General features: G+C 44.2%; 1 protein-coding gene across 4 annotated transcripts in view; it reads left to right on the top strand.

Annotated features, from left to right (window-relative positions):
* Positions 1 to 16,363, top strand: part of LOC125304344 (spermatid perinuclear RNA binding protein) — a 46,170-nt gene extending 29,807 nt beyond the window's left edge. The window contains exons 11-17 of one of the 4 annotated variants that reach the window (XM_048258531.1): positions 1 to 28; positions 2,964 to 3,116; positions 5,394 to 5,528; positions 6,348 to 6,488; positions 7,180 to 7,309; positions 7,850 to 7,900; positions 15,249 to 16,363. The exon at positions 1 to 28 is cut by the window's left edge and continues 181 nt beyond it. In XM_048258531.1, the coding sequence (XP_048114488.1) occupies positions 1 to 28; positions 2,964 to 3,116; positions 5,394 to 5,528; positions 6,348 to 6,488; positions 7,180 to 7,309; positions 7,850 to 7,900; positions 15,249 to 15,343 (733 nt within the window). In that variant the 3' untranslated portion in view covers positions 15,344 to 16,363. Of the gene's footprint in view, positions 29 to 2,963; positions 3,138 to 5,393; positions 5,529 to 6,347; positions 6,489 to 7,179; positions 7,310 to 7,849; positions 7,901 to 12,138; positions 14,884 to 15,248 lie in introns of those variants that run through there. The other 3 variants (XM_048258529.1, XM_048258532.1, XM_048258530.1) reach the window with 3 other exon arrangements.
* Positions 16,364 to 17,341: the final 978 nt, after the last annotated feature.

Genomic DNA, 17,341 nt, shown 5'->3' with positions numbered 1-17,341 from the left:
GACCGCCAAGCTGCACGTGGCCGTCAAGGTGAGCAGCGCTGTTTGTGTGTGTGTGTTTGTGCGCGTTTGTGAGCTCACAGGGTGTCAGAGCTGTGTTTGAGTTTGTGTTTGTGATATAGCTATTACTAAGCTATTACAACTTAATATAGTACTTAGTAATAGTGTAGTTACATTGTAACAAATTGATATTAACTACTTAATATCATAATTGATAGGATTGATAGGGTAGTTACATTGTAACAATATTAATCATTTAATATTGTAATTGATAGGATAGTTACATTGTAACAAATTGATATTAACTACTTAATATCGTAATTGATAGGGTAGTTACATTGTCACAAAGTGATATTAATATGGTAATTGATAGTGTAGTTACATTGTAACAAATTGATATTAACTTCTGCCACAACTGGTTAGGGAGAGCAAGCCCCTGTTTGTAATGAAGCTGTTGATGCAGGAAGCACTTGACTGGTTTGTCTACGTGCGGAGCTGTGGTTGGTTGGTGCTCTGTGTGGACATGGCCGTGGTCCAGAGCCAATTAGAGTCCAGCGCTGAGACTGTGGGCCAGAGTGCTGACGGTGTCAGAGCAGGGAACACGGCTGCTGCTGCTGATGTTTAAAGTTGCTCACGCTGGTGTACCGGGCAACCGCACAGCTTTTTATTGCCTTTGGGCCGCACCAGTGGGAGATAGGGGTCAGGACAGGAGGCTAGGTGTGTGTGTGTGTTTGAGAGAGAGAGATCGCTCATGTTTCTGAGAGAGGAGGGGGAATATGTGTGTGTATCTGTGTGTGCTCGAGGGAGTGCGAGATAATGTGTGTGTGTATTTGTGTAAGACAGAGAAAGATGGAGTGTGTGTGTGTGTGTGTTGGAGCTGAGGGTGCAGTGCTGTAGGGGTAACAGTGCTCTCAGCCTTGTGGACTTTGTAGACGAGACAAAGTGCACTCCCCCTCCTGTGTAGTGCAGCCAGTGCAGAGCATTAAAATAAATCAGAGGAGTACTCACTGTGGCAGGCCTGCCTTGCTCTCTGCCTTAAGGGAAACACACATCTCAATGGGCCCACACCGTTACAACTACACTAGCCACACTACACACATCTCTATAGGCTCACACCGTTACAACTACACTAGCCACACTACACACATCTCTATAGGCTCACACTATTACAACTACACAAGCCACACTACAGACATCTCTATAGGCTCACACCGTTACACTGTATACTGTACTAGCCAAACACCACACATCTCTATGGGCTCACACCGTTACAACTACACTAGCCACACTTCACAGAGAAACTTTTTGACAGCAACAAGAGCAACAACATAAATGTGACATTAGCATGTGATATACCTTCAGCTTTGTGGTTGTGTGTGTGTGTGCGCGCGTGCGTGCGTGCAACATTAGCATGTGATGGTCACATCTGTATGGTAGGAATTGTCTGCATCGTTTGCAGTTCTGGTCTCAAAAGATTAAAACTGCCTCTGGGGCTAAGCATGTTTTACCAAGCGCCCTCAGAATGAACCTCCAACATGACAATCAGAATCATGAGCCTGTTCTTCAGGGAATCCTTACTGCGTAAGTCCTGTGATACAGGTGTAATCCAATACTGCAGAAGCACCATTGAATGTGTTTGGAAGAAGCCTTCCGTGGCTTGATTTGTGTTGCGAGGGCTGTTTAAGGCTGTCAGTCATGACTGCCAGAGGAGATGGACATGCCAAGATTCCATGGTGGTTGGTCATAGCTAGAGTGATGGAAGAGTATAGAGGCTGTGTAGGGTGTGTGTGTGTGTGAGAGTGAGAGGCATGGGACAAATACAGTAGCACGCAGCCTCATTCATATCTGTCTGGAACGCTCGGAAGCACACACACACACACACAAACACACCCTTACACACACCGGCAGGGTGCAAGAAAGGGCCAAATCCGTGTAATCCCAAAGTCGTTGTGAACAAAGAGGCTCTCTGGAGCACAGAGCCGGCATAATCCTCTTTCCCTTCGGATTGCCATAAAAGGCCCAGCCCTGTGCAGAGGCGCTCTAGTGTCGGCGGCCCGGTGCCCATGCCAATGTGGGTCAGACGGGCACGGGGCAGCGTGGGCACGCTCCTGAGAGCACCACACTGCCCTGGGACCATCTGCTTTGCCACACACACACCGGCATGACCTGCTTCACCTGATGCAGAGAGGACGTGACCGCGGCTGCAGGACAGTCTGTGTGCGCGTGTGTCTAGGGGTGGTAGGCAGAGTGTGTGTGTGTGTGTGTCTAGGGGTGGTTGGCAGAGTGTGTGTGTGTGTGTGTCTAGGGGTGGTTGGCAGAGTGTGTGTCTGTCTAGGGGTGGTTGGCAGAGTGTGTGTGTGTGTGTCTAGGGGTGGTTGCCAGAGTGTGTGTGTGTCTAGTAGGGGTGGTTGGCAGTGTGTGTGTGTGTGTGTGTGTGTGTGTGTGTGTGTGTGTGCGTGTGTGTACATGATATAGAACCAAAGTGGCTGCCAAAATAGTTAGTGAATAGAAGTTGTGTTCGTCCATGATACTGAACAGTACTATTGATTTGTTATTACTGGTGTAGTCAGCTGAATGTATGACTAGATGATAAATGCAAGGGATGATATTTAAGCCCCACTAAACGTAAATCGTTTTTACGTAAATCAAACGAATTCTCTCTATCTCTCTCTCTCTCTCTCTCTGTAAATGTGTGTATCTGGGCTGCATCCTGATACTCCGGCTGCAGTGGTGTGTGTGTGTGTGTGTGTGTGCTGAGCAACTCCTGCGCTGTGGAGGGCAGATGTGTTGGGAGATAAAACACTTTGGTGATCTGATCTCTCCAATCTATCTCTCTCACTCCCTCCCCCCTTCTCTCTCTGTCTCTGTCTCTCTCCTGCTGTCTTTCTCTTCTTCCTCCTCTCTCTCTCTCTCTCTCCCCCCCTCCCCGCCTCCTCTCTCTCTCCCTCCTTCCACCCTGTGTCCAGGTGCTGCAGGCGATGGGCTACCCCACAGGCTTCGATACGGATCTGGACTCCATGAGTGCAGATGAGAAGTCAGACGGGGAGGGGAAAAGCGAGTCGTCCACCAACTCAAGCAATAACACATCGCACTCCACAGACAGCTCCAACACACTGGAGGTACACAAACACAAACCGGAGGTACATGCACACACATGCACACACACACACATGCACACACACACACACACACACACACACACACCCACTCCACAGACAGCTCCAACACACTGGAGGTACACAAACACAAACCGGAGGTACATGCACACACATGCACACACACACACACACACACACACCACTCTACAGACAGCTCCAACACACTGGAGGTACACAAACACAAACCGGAGGTACATGCACACACACACACACACACACACACACACACACACACACACACACACACACACACACACACACACACACACACACACACCACTCCACAGACAGCTCCAACACACTGGTGGTACATGAACGTACACACACACACACACACACACACACACACACAAACGTGTTTCAACACACTGGAAGTACATTAACATACACACAGAAACACACATATACCACACTACAGACAGATCTAACACACTGGAAGTACACACACACTTCAGACAGCACACATCTGATGTGCTGTCTGAAGTCTGATCAGCACACATCACAGCAGAGGCGATTGCTCTAAGACTACAGGGGAAGCTCAGCCTCCTAAAATATCATGGAATATCGCATCAAATAACACTATAACATTAGCTTCTAGTCTACTATTCCAACTACAACATGCTGAAAACATGTTCATCTTCATGGCTAGTTTGTTCAGCAATAAGGTTTTGCCGGATTTATTGTGATTCCGCACCCGTAATACATTGCTAAGACGACACGATCCATCAAAAAACCATGCAAAAACCCATAGACGCTCGGCTTCACTGGACTTTCAATGGCACTACAGAGCAGGCTGATCTCAGTGCAGAAAAACTAGATCTTTATTGGACAAACGCCACAAAATCGTCATTTCCCAGCGTCTCTGGGAGTGAATGGGACAGTGGGATGGCCCGGACGCCGAGCTTCTGTATGATGATTGGAGGAACCGTCATAGAGGCTGGACTTTCTTTGATTGACAGCATATGTCGCGATCTGACAGGAAGTGGTTCAAGTTCAAGGGATGCGTTACGTTAGTGTTGGCAGGTGAAGTCAAGACAAGGCAAGTTGCAGCTCAAATTCTCATCATTTGTGAGCAATACAGTCGGTTTTTATTTGTCTTTGTAAATAGCATACTGTAAATAAAACCATAATGTGGAGTTGGAGTTTGTGACTTGCTTTTGTTTCAGTTGTGTATTTAGGCTAAGTTAGGTGTAGCGCGCTATATAATGTGTAGGCTAGGCTACATTATGCTAATGTTTACTTGAATTTTAAAGGCCCACCAGGGGAGATTAAAAATACACAGCAAGGCAGATGAACGTGCACAGAGAAATAACTCTAGAAGGCTAGCCTAAACTCCCCCCAAGCTGCCATGTCTGCCATGCCAACTCTATAGCCTACTGTTTGGTCTATTCTGGGTTTTGGGATATTTTTTGCCCTCAAAGAACAATGTAGCACCTTAATCATATTAATTTAATAATTGACCATGTTTATCAGAGCTTCCCCTATTGCAAAGAGCAGCAACCTCCACTGATACAGTCACACACTCAAATGCACATGGTGCTCACTAATGCATCACTAATATACTGTACTGTACAGTTGTCCATGCAGGCTCAGCCACTGCACATGAAAGCAACACCAAAGAGTTTTTTGAACCTTAAAATGTTTCCAAAATCATTTCAGTGGTTCATCAACTTGTAACAGGGTGAACGGCACTTCTGCATTCGCTTTGCGGCCCTTGGCTATTATATAATATATAAGTTTGCCAGATCGGGTAGCGGATCTGTAGTTCGATGGAATGAAACTACAAATTTGACTTGTTTCTAATAATAATAATAATAATAATAATATTAATAATAATAATGATAATAATAATAAGCTTTATTTGTATAACACCTTTCATAAACAGAATGTGCTTTACATTTGGAGCATGTAACACAATCATAGAGTCAGCCAGTCATTATCAGTCACTCCTCTCTGATGCACTGATGTCGCAATGCATAATACTTAATCATAAAATAATGCAACATAATCTACCTTGTCTGTGGACATTGTTATTTGCAATGCCGGTGCTGGATAAACAAATAGTGTGCGTGCGACAGAGGAAAAGTGCTTTGGTGTTGCTTGAAGGCCTAGTTTGGAGTGTGATTAGTGATCAGCTTGGAACAGCAGCTGTGGAGGCTTCAGGCAGTGGCATTTTTGTTTATGTCTTTCTAGCATACTGATGTCTCTCTGTGTGTGTGTGTGTGTGTGTGTTTGTAGGTGAGAACTCAGGGCCCCATTCTGACAGCGAGCGGTAAGAACCCAGTGATGGAGCTGAACGAGAAGCGCAGAGGCCTCAAATACGAGCTCATCTCAGAAAGTGGAGGCAGCCATGATAAACGCTTCGTCATGGAGGTAACACACACACACACACACACACACACACACGTATATACACACACACGCAAACATACACACTTAAATACACATACACACAGGTAAACACGCACACACACACATGCATACTCACAAAAACACACACACAGACAAAAGATAGCATAAACAACCTTGCATTTTGTGTCACTGAGGTTACACACACTCTCGGTAGAGTGTATAGCTACCATATCAGTTACAGTCATGGATGTTAATGTCATTAACTAGGTCAGATCAGTATCTGTTCACTGTGTTGCACTCTCCCGAGAGGTGACGGAGCACCAGCAAGAAATACTCTCGATCAATCCCTTAATCAATTAGTCAATAGCTTAATTGTCCTTTGGGAAAATGTGTAGTGTAAATAGGATACAAGGTAGAAATTAGACACAGCATAAGCACAAATCTGTTTAAAATGTGGTAAACCATGGTAAAGAGAGGAACGTGTAAGACCTATTGAACCAACGTAACAGACGTTGAATTTATAACGTTACAATTACAGAGCACATCCCTCTGAGCAGTAAGTAGTAAGTGGACCATTAGTCTGTTAGTCGACCTTTCAGCCGGTCAATGATGCTGAGGACTTCTAATGTTTGGTGCAATTACCCCTTTTAAACAAGCACATCTATTATGAAGCACATCTATTATGAATTAGCATTGATTTTACCATAGGTTGCCTAAATGCATGTATAAATTCAGGTCTATTACAGCGACATACAGATGTTGATGCCCCACACTGTGCCTGTAGTCAACTGTTGTTGTCGTACAGTATGTTCCCGCCCACTTATGTGCTGTGATTGGCAGGTGGAGGTTGATGGGCAGAAGTTCCGCGGCGCGGGACCCAATAAGAAGGTGGCGAAGGCGAGCGCAGCCCTGGCCGCTCTGGAGAAGCTCTTCTCCGGCCCCAACGCCGCTGGCAACAAGAAGAAGAAGCTCATCCCTCAGGTAACTCTCTCTCACACACATACACACACACACACACACACACACACACACATGCACACATAAACAAGCACGTATACCCCACACACACATTTTACACCACAGATACAACAGTTGGCACCACAGTACTTTGTAACCATACCCAAGTCTCATACACACACACACTCATATCTGCACTCCGTATTCTGTATGCATGCACAGTCTTTGTTGCCCTCTGTCTCACATACACACACACACACACACACACACACACACACACACAAATGCATTCATGGTCACTGTTGCAAAGGCTTCTAAACACACGTACATACACACACACACACGAACACACACACACACCTGCTGTTGTTCTGTATGTCCCTGCCTCTGCATCCGATCAGGGATCAATGACCGGAGCCGCGGACTCAGTCTGTCCCCAGCCACTTAGCCTCTCTCAGGCGATCAATAATTCATTCTTGGCAAGCAGAGATCCCAATCAATAATCCATGCTCTTACCTTGACGACAAGCGGCGGGGGCTCGATAGGCCGATACGCTCATCAGGCCCAGACCGCTGCAGTGACCTTCCTCACCCACTAACAAGATTAGAGCCTCTACTTGGACGCGCAGTTTCATGTGTCAAACACTGCCTGACTTTGTGTGTAATGTAAGTGTGTGTGTATGTGTGTGTGTGTGTGCGTGTGCGTGTGTTCTCAGACTAAAGGGGCCATTGCGGCTGCCGCTGCTGCGTCTGCTGTGGCGGCGCAGGCAGCCCGGGGTCGAGGCCGGGCCGCTCTCACAAGAGGAGCCTTCATCAGCGCTGCCGCTCCAGGATACGTCACGCCAGGTGTGTGTGTGTGTGTGTGTTACAGGTGTTATTGTTAGTACGTATGTTTGTATGGGGATATACATACTGGTTTTGTAAATGGGACTGTGTCTGTGCACAACTATGGACCCTTTCAAGAGAGTTCCATTATTAGCATCATAGTTGGCCCCACAAGACTTCCGTTTTAACATTCCATATGTTATCTTAATGCAGAGGAAGTAGATTGGGGCCCAAATAGAACGTTCAAGCATTGTTTTTGTTTACCTTGTTGAAAGGGTCTATAACTGTGTATCTGAGCAAGTGAGCATCTGTCTTATCTCTTTATTTGTCTATAATCTCTGTGAATATGAATTGCATGAATTGCACGAATGAATTGCAGTTGCAGGGTGTGTTTCTGTGTGTGTGTCTGTGTGTCTGTGTGTGTTTGTTTTAATGTTTTGTGCATTTTTTTTTCTGTTCTGTGATAGTTAGTGGTATGTGATTTTCAGGGAATTCTGAATGTGTTCTGTCATTTGATGGCAAGTTAAGTAAGTGTGTGTGTGTGTGTCCTGGTGTCTGCAGGCTTCGGGACTCCATACGGGTACAGTGCGGCTGCAGCAGCTCCAGCTTACGGTACGTACACACACACACACACACACACACATCCCTCTCCTTCCTCTCTTCCTCAATCTAGGGTTCTCAATCAATCCCACAACCCCCCACAGCTTAAAGAGACGATGCCACGGAAACCGAGCTTCCAGTTAGATGGGTCCGAATTAAGAATCTGGCTCAAAACACACGCACAGAAATCCATGCATCTTAAATGGTCTAGCGATTTATATAACACAAAAAAATTAACACAAAAGCGATCCTAACCTTTTGGTTCTTGCGGTGGTTGGAGCAGCGGACCGAGCTTGTGCTTGCCTGACCGGAGGGGGCAGTTTGGGGGGCTCCCCTGCTCTACCCTGGACGAGTGTCCTCAAGTGGTAATGAGCGAGGCTGTGAACAGCCCAACAGACATCCCATTCAAAGCATCCGCGCGTCAGGGGTGGAAGAGATGGGATGTGGTGGGAGTGGGATCAGTACCACAAATACACAAGTAAACAAACAAGCTTGCCAAAATACAGATGGACATACACACATTTACACAGAGTTGCTTATGAATTGTAAATTAGCATACAGAACTAGAAAGCATGCCGAAACAAGAGATGTGTAGTGTCTGCCACTTTTACCTACAGTACACACACACACACACACAGACAGCAGGCACATTTGAAGAAATCCTTATTAATTGTACGTTCATATTCTCACAATTCACAGATCTTCCCTGAGGACGCTTAAATTAGGGATCATAAATTAACAAGTCAAAGCAGTGCACATTTACACACACACACACACACACACATACACACACACTTCACAAACACAAACATTTAAACCACTCAAACACTTAAAAGTAGATGCACAAAATCTATGTGTAACCCTATATTAATCTTCATTTGAGCCTCTGCATAGACATACTGTAGAGCATCTAGAATTATTTATCTTGGTTGTTGGTCCAAACATAATGTAGTCATGACAGTATTTGGACATGAAAGTTTATGTTGGATGTGGAATGGTCAGCAGTGCTAGCAGCTGTTGTGTGTCTACAAAAGTGTGTCTGTGTGTACACAAGTGTGTTTGCGTGTGTGTGTGTGTGTGTGTGCGCAGCTGAGCCAAGTTTGAGCTTTGAACGCCAGGCATGGCTATCATAGTCTCTTTCATCACTGCCCAATAAGATCAATGCTCACTCACATCCACTGCAAAGCTACAACAGCCTGCAAGGTATTACTGTGCACACACCACACACACACACACACACACACACACACACACACACACTCCTATCCTCTCTCTTTCACTCACACATATACACACACACACACATGTAATGACTCATCCACAAACATGCAGTACATGTACACACAGACACATTCTCACTTACACACATACACAAGCATTCAATGACTCACAAGTATGCTCATCCGTATACAGATTATTTTTATTACACAATTACACATACACACACAGAGAGACGCAGACACGCGCACACACACACATACTGTAGGGCTCTAATGTGTATGACACGTGATGCGTTATGCAATGAGATACCATTCCGCACAAACTAATGCTAATTTAATCACTGTGCAAAAACATCTTGCTAACTTAATGTCATACAACACTAGACTCAAACACTGGTGGATCAACCCTTAGACAAGGAAGTTCTCAATTCCTTTAATTTCACATCATTTGAGCGAAACTTCTAATAATCATAGTCTCATTTAAAGTCAGCGCTACAAATTACTCAACAGATTTCTGCTTCATTGCACTCTGACGTTAATAAAAGCAAATATTGGTATTACTGCCTGTTGTCCCTGTGTGGTTCCCACAGCACGGTAGCCTGTATGTGCCCACAGTGTCACATGCAAACAAGTGTGTACATTCTTCTTACTCACATTGCAGTCATGCAGAATAATATACAATAATATACATTTAAAGAAAATACTTGAACATTTCTATATTAATAAAATAGTATTATTATTATTATTATTATTATTATTATTATTATTATTCACATACATACCTACATACATACAAACAATGTACTCACATGTAAGCTGAGGCATACCCCTACAATTAATAAAGAAAGCACACACACATACACACGCTTATTAAGGTCACACACCCTTTAAAAATATGCCGAATCCAAAACAGACCTTGTGTATGTGGCACTGGGACCCCATTCCTTCACCAGACCCCCACCCATCTCTGCCGATACTTTGAATGAGTCTTATGTGCAGGGGTTGACTGGGCGGGGCTGTGGTGGGGTGGGGGTTGGTATAGGAGGGATGCGGGTTGAAAGGGAGGGGGGTAGACATATTTAAAGTGGAGGCCCCATGTTATTGCCCCTGGAGGGTGGAGAGGGGGGTGGCTGGAGTCTTTTGGTTGCCCCAGATGCCCTGTTCTCTGCCTGCTACATAACGAGAGGTCCTATAGCAGCCCACACCTCCAACCCATCCACCCAATCTCATCTATGTCTGCATAAAGGAGAAACGTCTGGGCTTATGGCTGTCGAGACAAAGTGTCCATTGTTGTTTCTGGAGAGAAATGAAATAAAGATCTAATAAAACAATGAGATGTGCGATGAAAGAGAACAGGTCGACCCCAGGCAGAGATGTGTGCCATGAGGAAAGCACAGAGCTGTTGCATGTCTGGTGCTCTCCCTCCTGTCATGGTGCCGTGACCTTTTGACCTTGTGTTGCTGCTTTGTGATTTCTGGAAGGACAAGACACATCAGTGCACTGTGAGGAAACACCCTAAAAGCAAACACCAAACCCAGCTGCCCAGAGAGGAGGCTACAGCCAACCCCAAACACACCACACATTTAAGCACAGCCAGTTTCTCTCACATGCTATAAACATACACACACTCAATAATTCACTCACTCACATATTGTAAACTCACAGATACACATACACATTACTTTCTCTCTCTCTCACTCACACACACAGATTTTCATGCTGTGAACACAGTTTTGTCATGATGAACGCTCCACATAAAGTACCAGCAAGCAAACCAGCCAGTCACAGCCCCCACCCCACCCTCATTCTCTCGTCCTTGTACACCCCCGCCCCCGCACACAAACACATGCACACACCCCCTGATGCAGTGAGAGCAGTGGGAACCCAAAGGTAAAGGGGCGCGCAGACACCTGACTCATGTCAACCAATCAGCATGTGCCTCCAGCTCATTACCAGACAGCGCCTAACCTTGGAACCAGAGGTAGAAAACTCAAACTCCGGTGTCAGAAAGTTAAAGTCCTACCACATATCGGTTCTACCTCTGCACTAACCACAGCTGATTTCTCTGATTAGCTGATGTGGCTGAAGAGTAATTTGAAAAAAACAAAGTGCTGACTAGAATCAGCTGGTTTTGTGACAAATATGTGGTAGGACTTTCTCAAGCCAGTTTGTTTGAACGGATCTGGAAGGGTTGTGGTCTGGTTGTAGTCTGGTCCAGTCAGACCTGACTCTGGAACCACCAGGACTGTTGACAAGCGTCAGCTGGTACCCGGCTTCCCACTGCTCAGAATCATCCCTTAATCTTTGTCAGCATCACAAAGATGTCCTCGATCACGCTTTTGAGTTCAGTTGAAGTTGAACACGGCTAGAAGAAGTGCTATATAAATGCCATTCAAAAAAAAAAAAAAAAAGCAAAACATTTTTTTTCCCCCCTTCTGTCGATGTGTTTGGTTCACATGGTGATGAAGTTCATTTTTGTGTTTGCATGCCTTGGGGAAGTGTAGGCTCACTTCAATCATTTCATTAGTAGCTAAACGAGAGCTCTTCATTAAACCTTTATGAAATCAGGCTCTATTAGAGAGCCATAATGATGCATGCCACCACTAACCCGAATTTGTTGCATTTTTGGAAATGGAAACAAGTTCACAGTAATTAATATCTGACGCAGAGTTAAACCTCGACATGCACAGCTACACATGGAAATGATTTTGATTTTCATTCATTTAAGTAATGAATGTGTCTACTCTCCTTCCTCTTCTACCCTTCACTACTGAACTCTCTCTCTCTCTCTCTCTCCTTTCTCAGTCTCTCATTCACTCACTCACTCACTTGCTCACTCACCCACTTTTTTCCCTATTCATTATGGGCCAGAGAGCTCATTACAAATGAATGAAATGAGGCTTAATTTGCCCTGGTGTGGCAGTGCCACATCAGTATAAACCAGGTTTCTTTCTCTTTTTTTTTCTCTCATTTTGTTTTTGGATGCTTTTAAGCTGGACTTATGTGGAGTGCTCTTCTCTCCTCTCCTAGGTTTACCCAAGAGAATGCTTCTGTTGCCCGTCATGAAAGTCCCCGCCTTCCCCGTCCCGCATTACTCCTTCTTTTAGCTCATTAGCCCACCAAAAACACACACACACACACACACACACACACACACAAACATAAACACACACACCAAAAACAGAACACACACACACACAGAGACACAGACTTGTACCACAAGGTCAATGAAGAGAGGATTAGAAAAAAGTCCTTTTATTTTTATTTTGTCCTCATATCCCCTACCATATCATCACACACACACACACACACATGTGTAAAACAAAGATAAGACACAGGAGAACAGGGGATTATAAGGACTTTGAGCAGAAGATCATTTGTAAAGTGCTTTTTTTCTTTGTTTTGTTCTTTTACTGTTTCCATCTTTTATTGATATAAATGCAGGTGTAAGTTCTTTAAAAAAAAAAAAAAAAAAGACTTGAAGGATTTGTACTGTGAATCGTTACCTCATTCTCGGAGTGTAAATTATACCAGCCTTTTTTGTCATTTTTTTTTCTATAGGAGGGATTTAGGCCATGTGATCTGACAGACACAATCTCTGTAAAAGTGACAGGCGCTGTGTGTAAGCTGTATAGGTATAATGAAACTAATGTTGACAAATAAGGATAATAATAATAATAATAATAATAATATTAATAATAATAATAATAAACCTTTATCTCCTACCACAGCTGAGATGCTTTCTGCTTGTGTGTCTGACTGTAGCCGTAGCACTGTAGAGAGAACAGGTGGTCACACCACTGTTAGCGACAAGGTCACATGGGTTTTACAGGAAGTGATGTCGCTCAAGCAGGGGTATTTCCTGTCTCTACTGTCCAGTTTCTATTTTAGATTACTTGAAGTGGCATAATTTGAAAATTAATAGCAGATCATAGGCAACTGAGAGTGACAACTTGATCATCATGTTTAATAGTGTAGACATAGACTACTGAAATCGGCCACATGAGCAATATCTCAGGTTAAGACTTTACCCAGATCATGTCAGTCACCTAAAGAATGAGACTGGTTCCCCTGATTTCAGGATAAATGAACAACCCTTCACCCACTGTCTGACTACACACACACACACACACACACACACACACACACACTAGGCATCTGCTATCCTCATTCACACGGCTATCAGATATGGCTGGTTAGTTGGCTGGTTCACCGTGTTCCTCTATAACCTATCCATTCTTTGTCAACACCCATTTGACACTGACACATACACATACACCAGCAAACCAGAACCCCACACTCATAACTACCAGACGACACAAAGCCATGTACTGGAGAATCGAAAGCAGCAACAAGGGACCCCTATGGAGACATTGCTACCTAATTGTTCTTGTTTTAATTTTGTTGTTATTTTGTTGGGTTATTTGTTTGTTTCTGTTTTTTTCTCCTCTTGGTGAGCGTCTCTGTTGTCGTCTGTGTGAGTCGTGTCCTCTCCCATGGGGCCAGCACAAGTTAACTCACAGCGTCTTGTCATCGGCACAGTCCCTCTCTCCATTTCTGTCCTCTCATCATCTTCGTCCTCAACCCAAGCCAACTCCTTCCTCAGTATACCACTCCTCACAGCTAAACCTCCCAGCCCCAGCCAAAGAGTGAAGACTGCTGAGACTCTTAAATAAATGTCCCTTGGTGTCAGGTATTTATCATTTTTCTGTTAAGACAGGTTTAGGTTAGATTAGATAAAGTTAAAAATGTTAGGCCATTGTTTGGAGAAAAAAAAAAAGTTAAAAAATGTGAATATTCAGATATTCAGGATCAATATTGATTTTGGTCAATATTGACTTTGCAGTCAAGTCTATTGGTCCTTCCCAGGATGTTACCTGTAAGAGGTCCAACTCTTTGAATGTTCTTTGTAGACGTCACTAGTTCTGTTCCCCTTCACAATTGTGTCCACGGAATCATTAGTTATTTTCCCCTGCAAGGCACTGGGTCTGTTTCCTTATGTGCTCTCTATTAGGGTCTTATCAGAGACTCTTCTTCCACTTGAGGTGTTCAATTATCCATTAATGGAGTGTGTATACCGTTATCTTATGGGAATACATCCTCAAGTATGGTACAATGGAATATGTCCTCAGTGGACAATGGAATGCATCCTCAATGGACAATGGAATACATCCTCAAGTGTAATAGGAGAGGATGTGTTCCATTGTCCCACATACATTGTGGAGTTGGTTCAGTTGTGGGTAGTTTCGAGATGGGGGGCTCACTGTGGGTAGGTCCTCAGGTTCTGCTGGATTCAGGAAGAGTAAAAGGGGATGTGATGGGGCTGAGGTAGGATGGAGGAGGAAGGATGGAGATTGTTGGCTTGGGGAGTGTGGCTCTATCGAGACAGGACGGGGTTTGTGCTGACCCATGGCAGGGACGAGGCCATCACTGACGAGAGAGAGAGAGCGAGAGAGAGAGAGAGATCCCGGAACCCCAAAGGCAGTGGCTGTTTCCATAGTAACTGCTCTTTTTTTGGTACTGGTTGGTTTTTCGTATTCTGGGGGATGTCCTTCCAGTACTAGAAATAGCCAGCCCACGCTGTCTTCTACCTGAATAACACATAGCCAATGGGTTGCTCCTTTCTCTCTCTTTCTCTCTCTCTCTTTCTGTGATGGCAGCCATTCTGCTGAACTCTCTCCAAAATCACACTGGATTTGATTTGTCAGAGTTACATACTAACCACATTTGTCTGTACATCCAAGTTGCCACATAAAAAAAACCTTGTCCTCATAATGATCTGCCTTGTTTTTTGTTATTTGTTTCAATTTAATCTAATGAATGATCTCCAAGGAAGTTCTGTTTGGGAAACCTCTCTTAGCTCTTAATTTCACCTCTTGAAATTATGACATTATCATTTTGATTTGATTTTGTCAGAATTGATAACCGTGCAACTTCAGTTGTTGTTGATGTCTATTAACCTTATAACGCCTGGTGCAATGAAAACCCCACATACAGCAGAAAGAGCAGAGACCGTTAGACTTCCACCACCCCAACCCCCACCCCACCCATCCCTTTTCACCTCCAACCAGAGTATGCAAGACTGCCTCTTGCAGGGCACGTCAGTAATTGCAGTCTCTCTGCTCTTCTCCTCACTGTAGGTGGTCTTTTCATTGACAATCCCTTTTACCAGCCTCGGACCATCGCACCCTTTATAATTCACTTGGGTCCTCAAGATCTCTTCTCTGACTTCTAGAACCATCAGGTTGTGTGGCTCTAAAGTGTCGCTTCTGCTCCCCCCGGTCCCGACAAACCGCCCGCTGGCTGCCTGCTGCATCACACAGGGGCGGTCAGACTGCAAACACACACACACTCTCTCTCTCTCTCTCTCTCTCTCTCTCTCTCTCCTTCCTTCTTTCTCTTTCCTCTCCAAGAGAGACTCCCTCCTCTAGCCGAATTCTCTGAGCGAGAGGGAGTAAAACTGTAAGAAAGAAAAGAGAAAGGACACGACTAAGAGCAATACTCTTAATTTGACACTTTGGGTTTTGGCCTCCCCACCCCCACCCCTCTCCTGGCCCCCGGCCCCCTGGGACCTCAGCTCCAAACCGAGGCGGCTTCGGCGGACCGAGAGCCTCTTTGACCATAGCAATACTCCTCCAACTCTTCGGTTTGGGGGGCTCAAAGCTTGACCTTGAAAGACGTGAATGTTCGGTTGAGTCTTGCCCAATGTCGCACTGCTCTACTTTTCTTTCTGTTGTGTCATTGTGTATATTCACTCCTGTGTATTTGTGTGGCTATACTATGAATACATGCATATATATGTATGGTATGTGTTACTATAAATATATATGTATAGATATAAACAATGTACTTATGTATATATATACATATACATATAAATATTGTTGGTATAAATTATTTTAGAATTGCAAAGTGAAATGTACCCATAATCCTAGAGTATAGCTTTCTTCCAATTTTATATACACAGACTGAGCAATTATATCAGTGATGTGTGGACATGCAATATGAATCCTGTCTTAATCTACCTGTCCAAAGTAGATTAGTGATGTTTCATCACTTCCATCTCCAAAAGTGTACATCACTGTTCATCAGTGTGTGTGTGTGTGAGCGCTTGTTTGCACTTGTGTGCATGTGTGAGTGTTTTGAATGTCATATGCTGCTCCTGACTAATCTCACCTCAAGCATTCAGCCTCCTGTCTGATATACCCATGGGAGACATACACGTCCTGTTATAGAAAACACTGTCTGAAAGCACCTCCCCGTCTTTGGTGCATTTTTTTTTTTTTTTTTTTTTTTTTTTTTTTTTTTGCACAGTCATCTTAGTCCTGTCAGAGACGCACAACACTCATTCTCACCCATCGTTGTGTCCTGGATGACATCAGACAGTGAGGTAGTTCACCTACAACAACTCCCTCATTTCCCACAATCCTTCTGTGTGCAGCATACACACACACACACATCCAACATAAAGCACAGTGAACTCTGCACACAAAATGGCACCATGTTTGTAGAGGTGCCATCCCTCCCCTCCTCAATCCTTCCCTCCCTCATTTGCTCTCTCATCCGCTCTCCCTACTTTCCTTGCCCTCATCTTCATCTTTTCATTATCATGCACTCTGTTCATCCCGCTCCAGAGAAACCAGCACATGGGCCAGCTAGTTCTGCCCTCCCCCTCTGCAGAAGCCTAATAGACACTAGGAGAAATCTTCAGGCTGTCTAATTAAGAAAACAAAACAAAAAACATTCAAAAATTCCAAAAATGTTGTATACACCACCACATATATCACATGTCCTGTGTCTGTATGAAAGTGAAACGGAGGAGGAGATTTCACTCTTGTTTAGATACTAAATCCTGAGTGAGAACCAACTCTGGCCATTTTGTCCCTCTCAGCCCTAATAAACCCTTCGAAGAATGTAATTTTAGGCAGACTGGTGGTTTGGTCCTCCAAATTGGGCTGAGGGAGGTATGTGTTTGGAGTTCAGTTGAAGGTTTTTATAGCTCTAAGCCAGAGGTGTGTGTAAATGTATTACGCAAATCCAGAGGTTGCCTCTCAGAAGTTAAAGCATCAGGTTCATATTACTGTACATGGTGAAAGAATGTTCAGGAAAAAAAGTATCCCAGAGTTTATTCCTGACCTAATAATGTACACTTATTTTATGGTATGCCATATCCGTGTAGTTGTATTTAAATATTTGAGTATATCTATATAATATACATTTATATATTCATATA

The sequence above is a fragment of the Alosa alosa genome, chromosome 12 (genome assembly GCF_017589495.1).
Source record: "Alosa alosa isolate M-15738 ecotype Scorff River chromosome 12, AALO_Geno_1.1, whole genome shotgun sequence".
In the NCBI taxonomy this organism is placed as follows: Eukaryota; Metazoa; Chordata; class Actinopteri; order Clupeiformes; family Clupeidae; genus Alosa; species Alosa alosa.
This window is presented reverse-complemented; position numbering and strand designations above follow the sequence as displayed.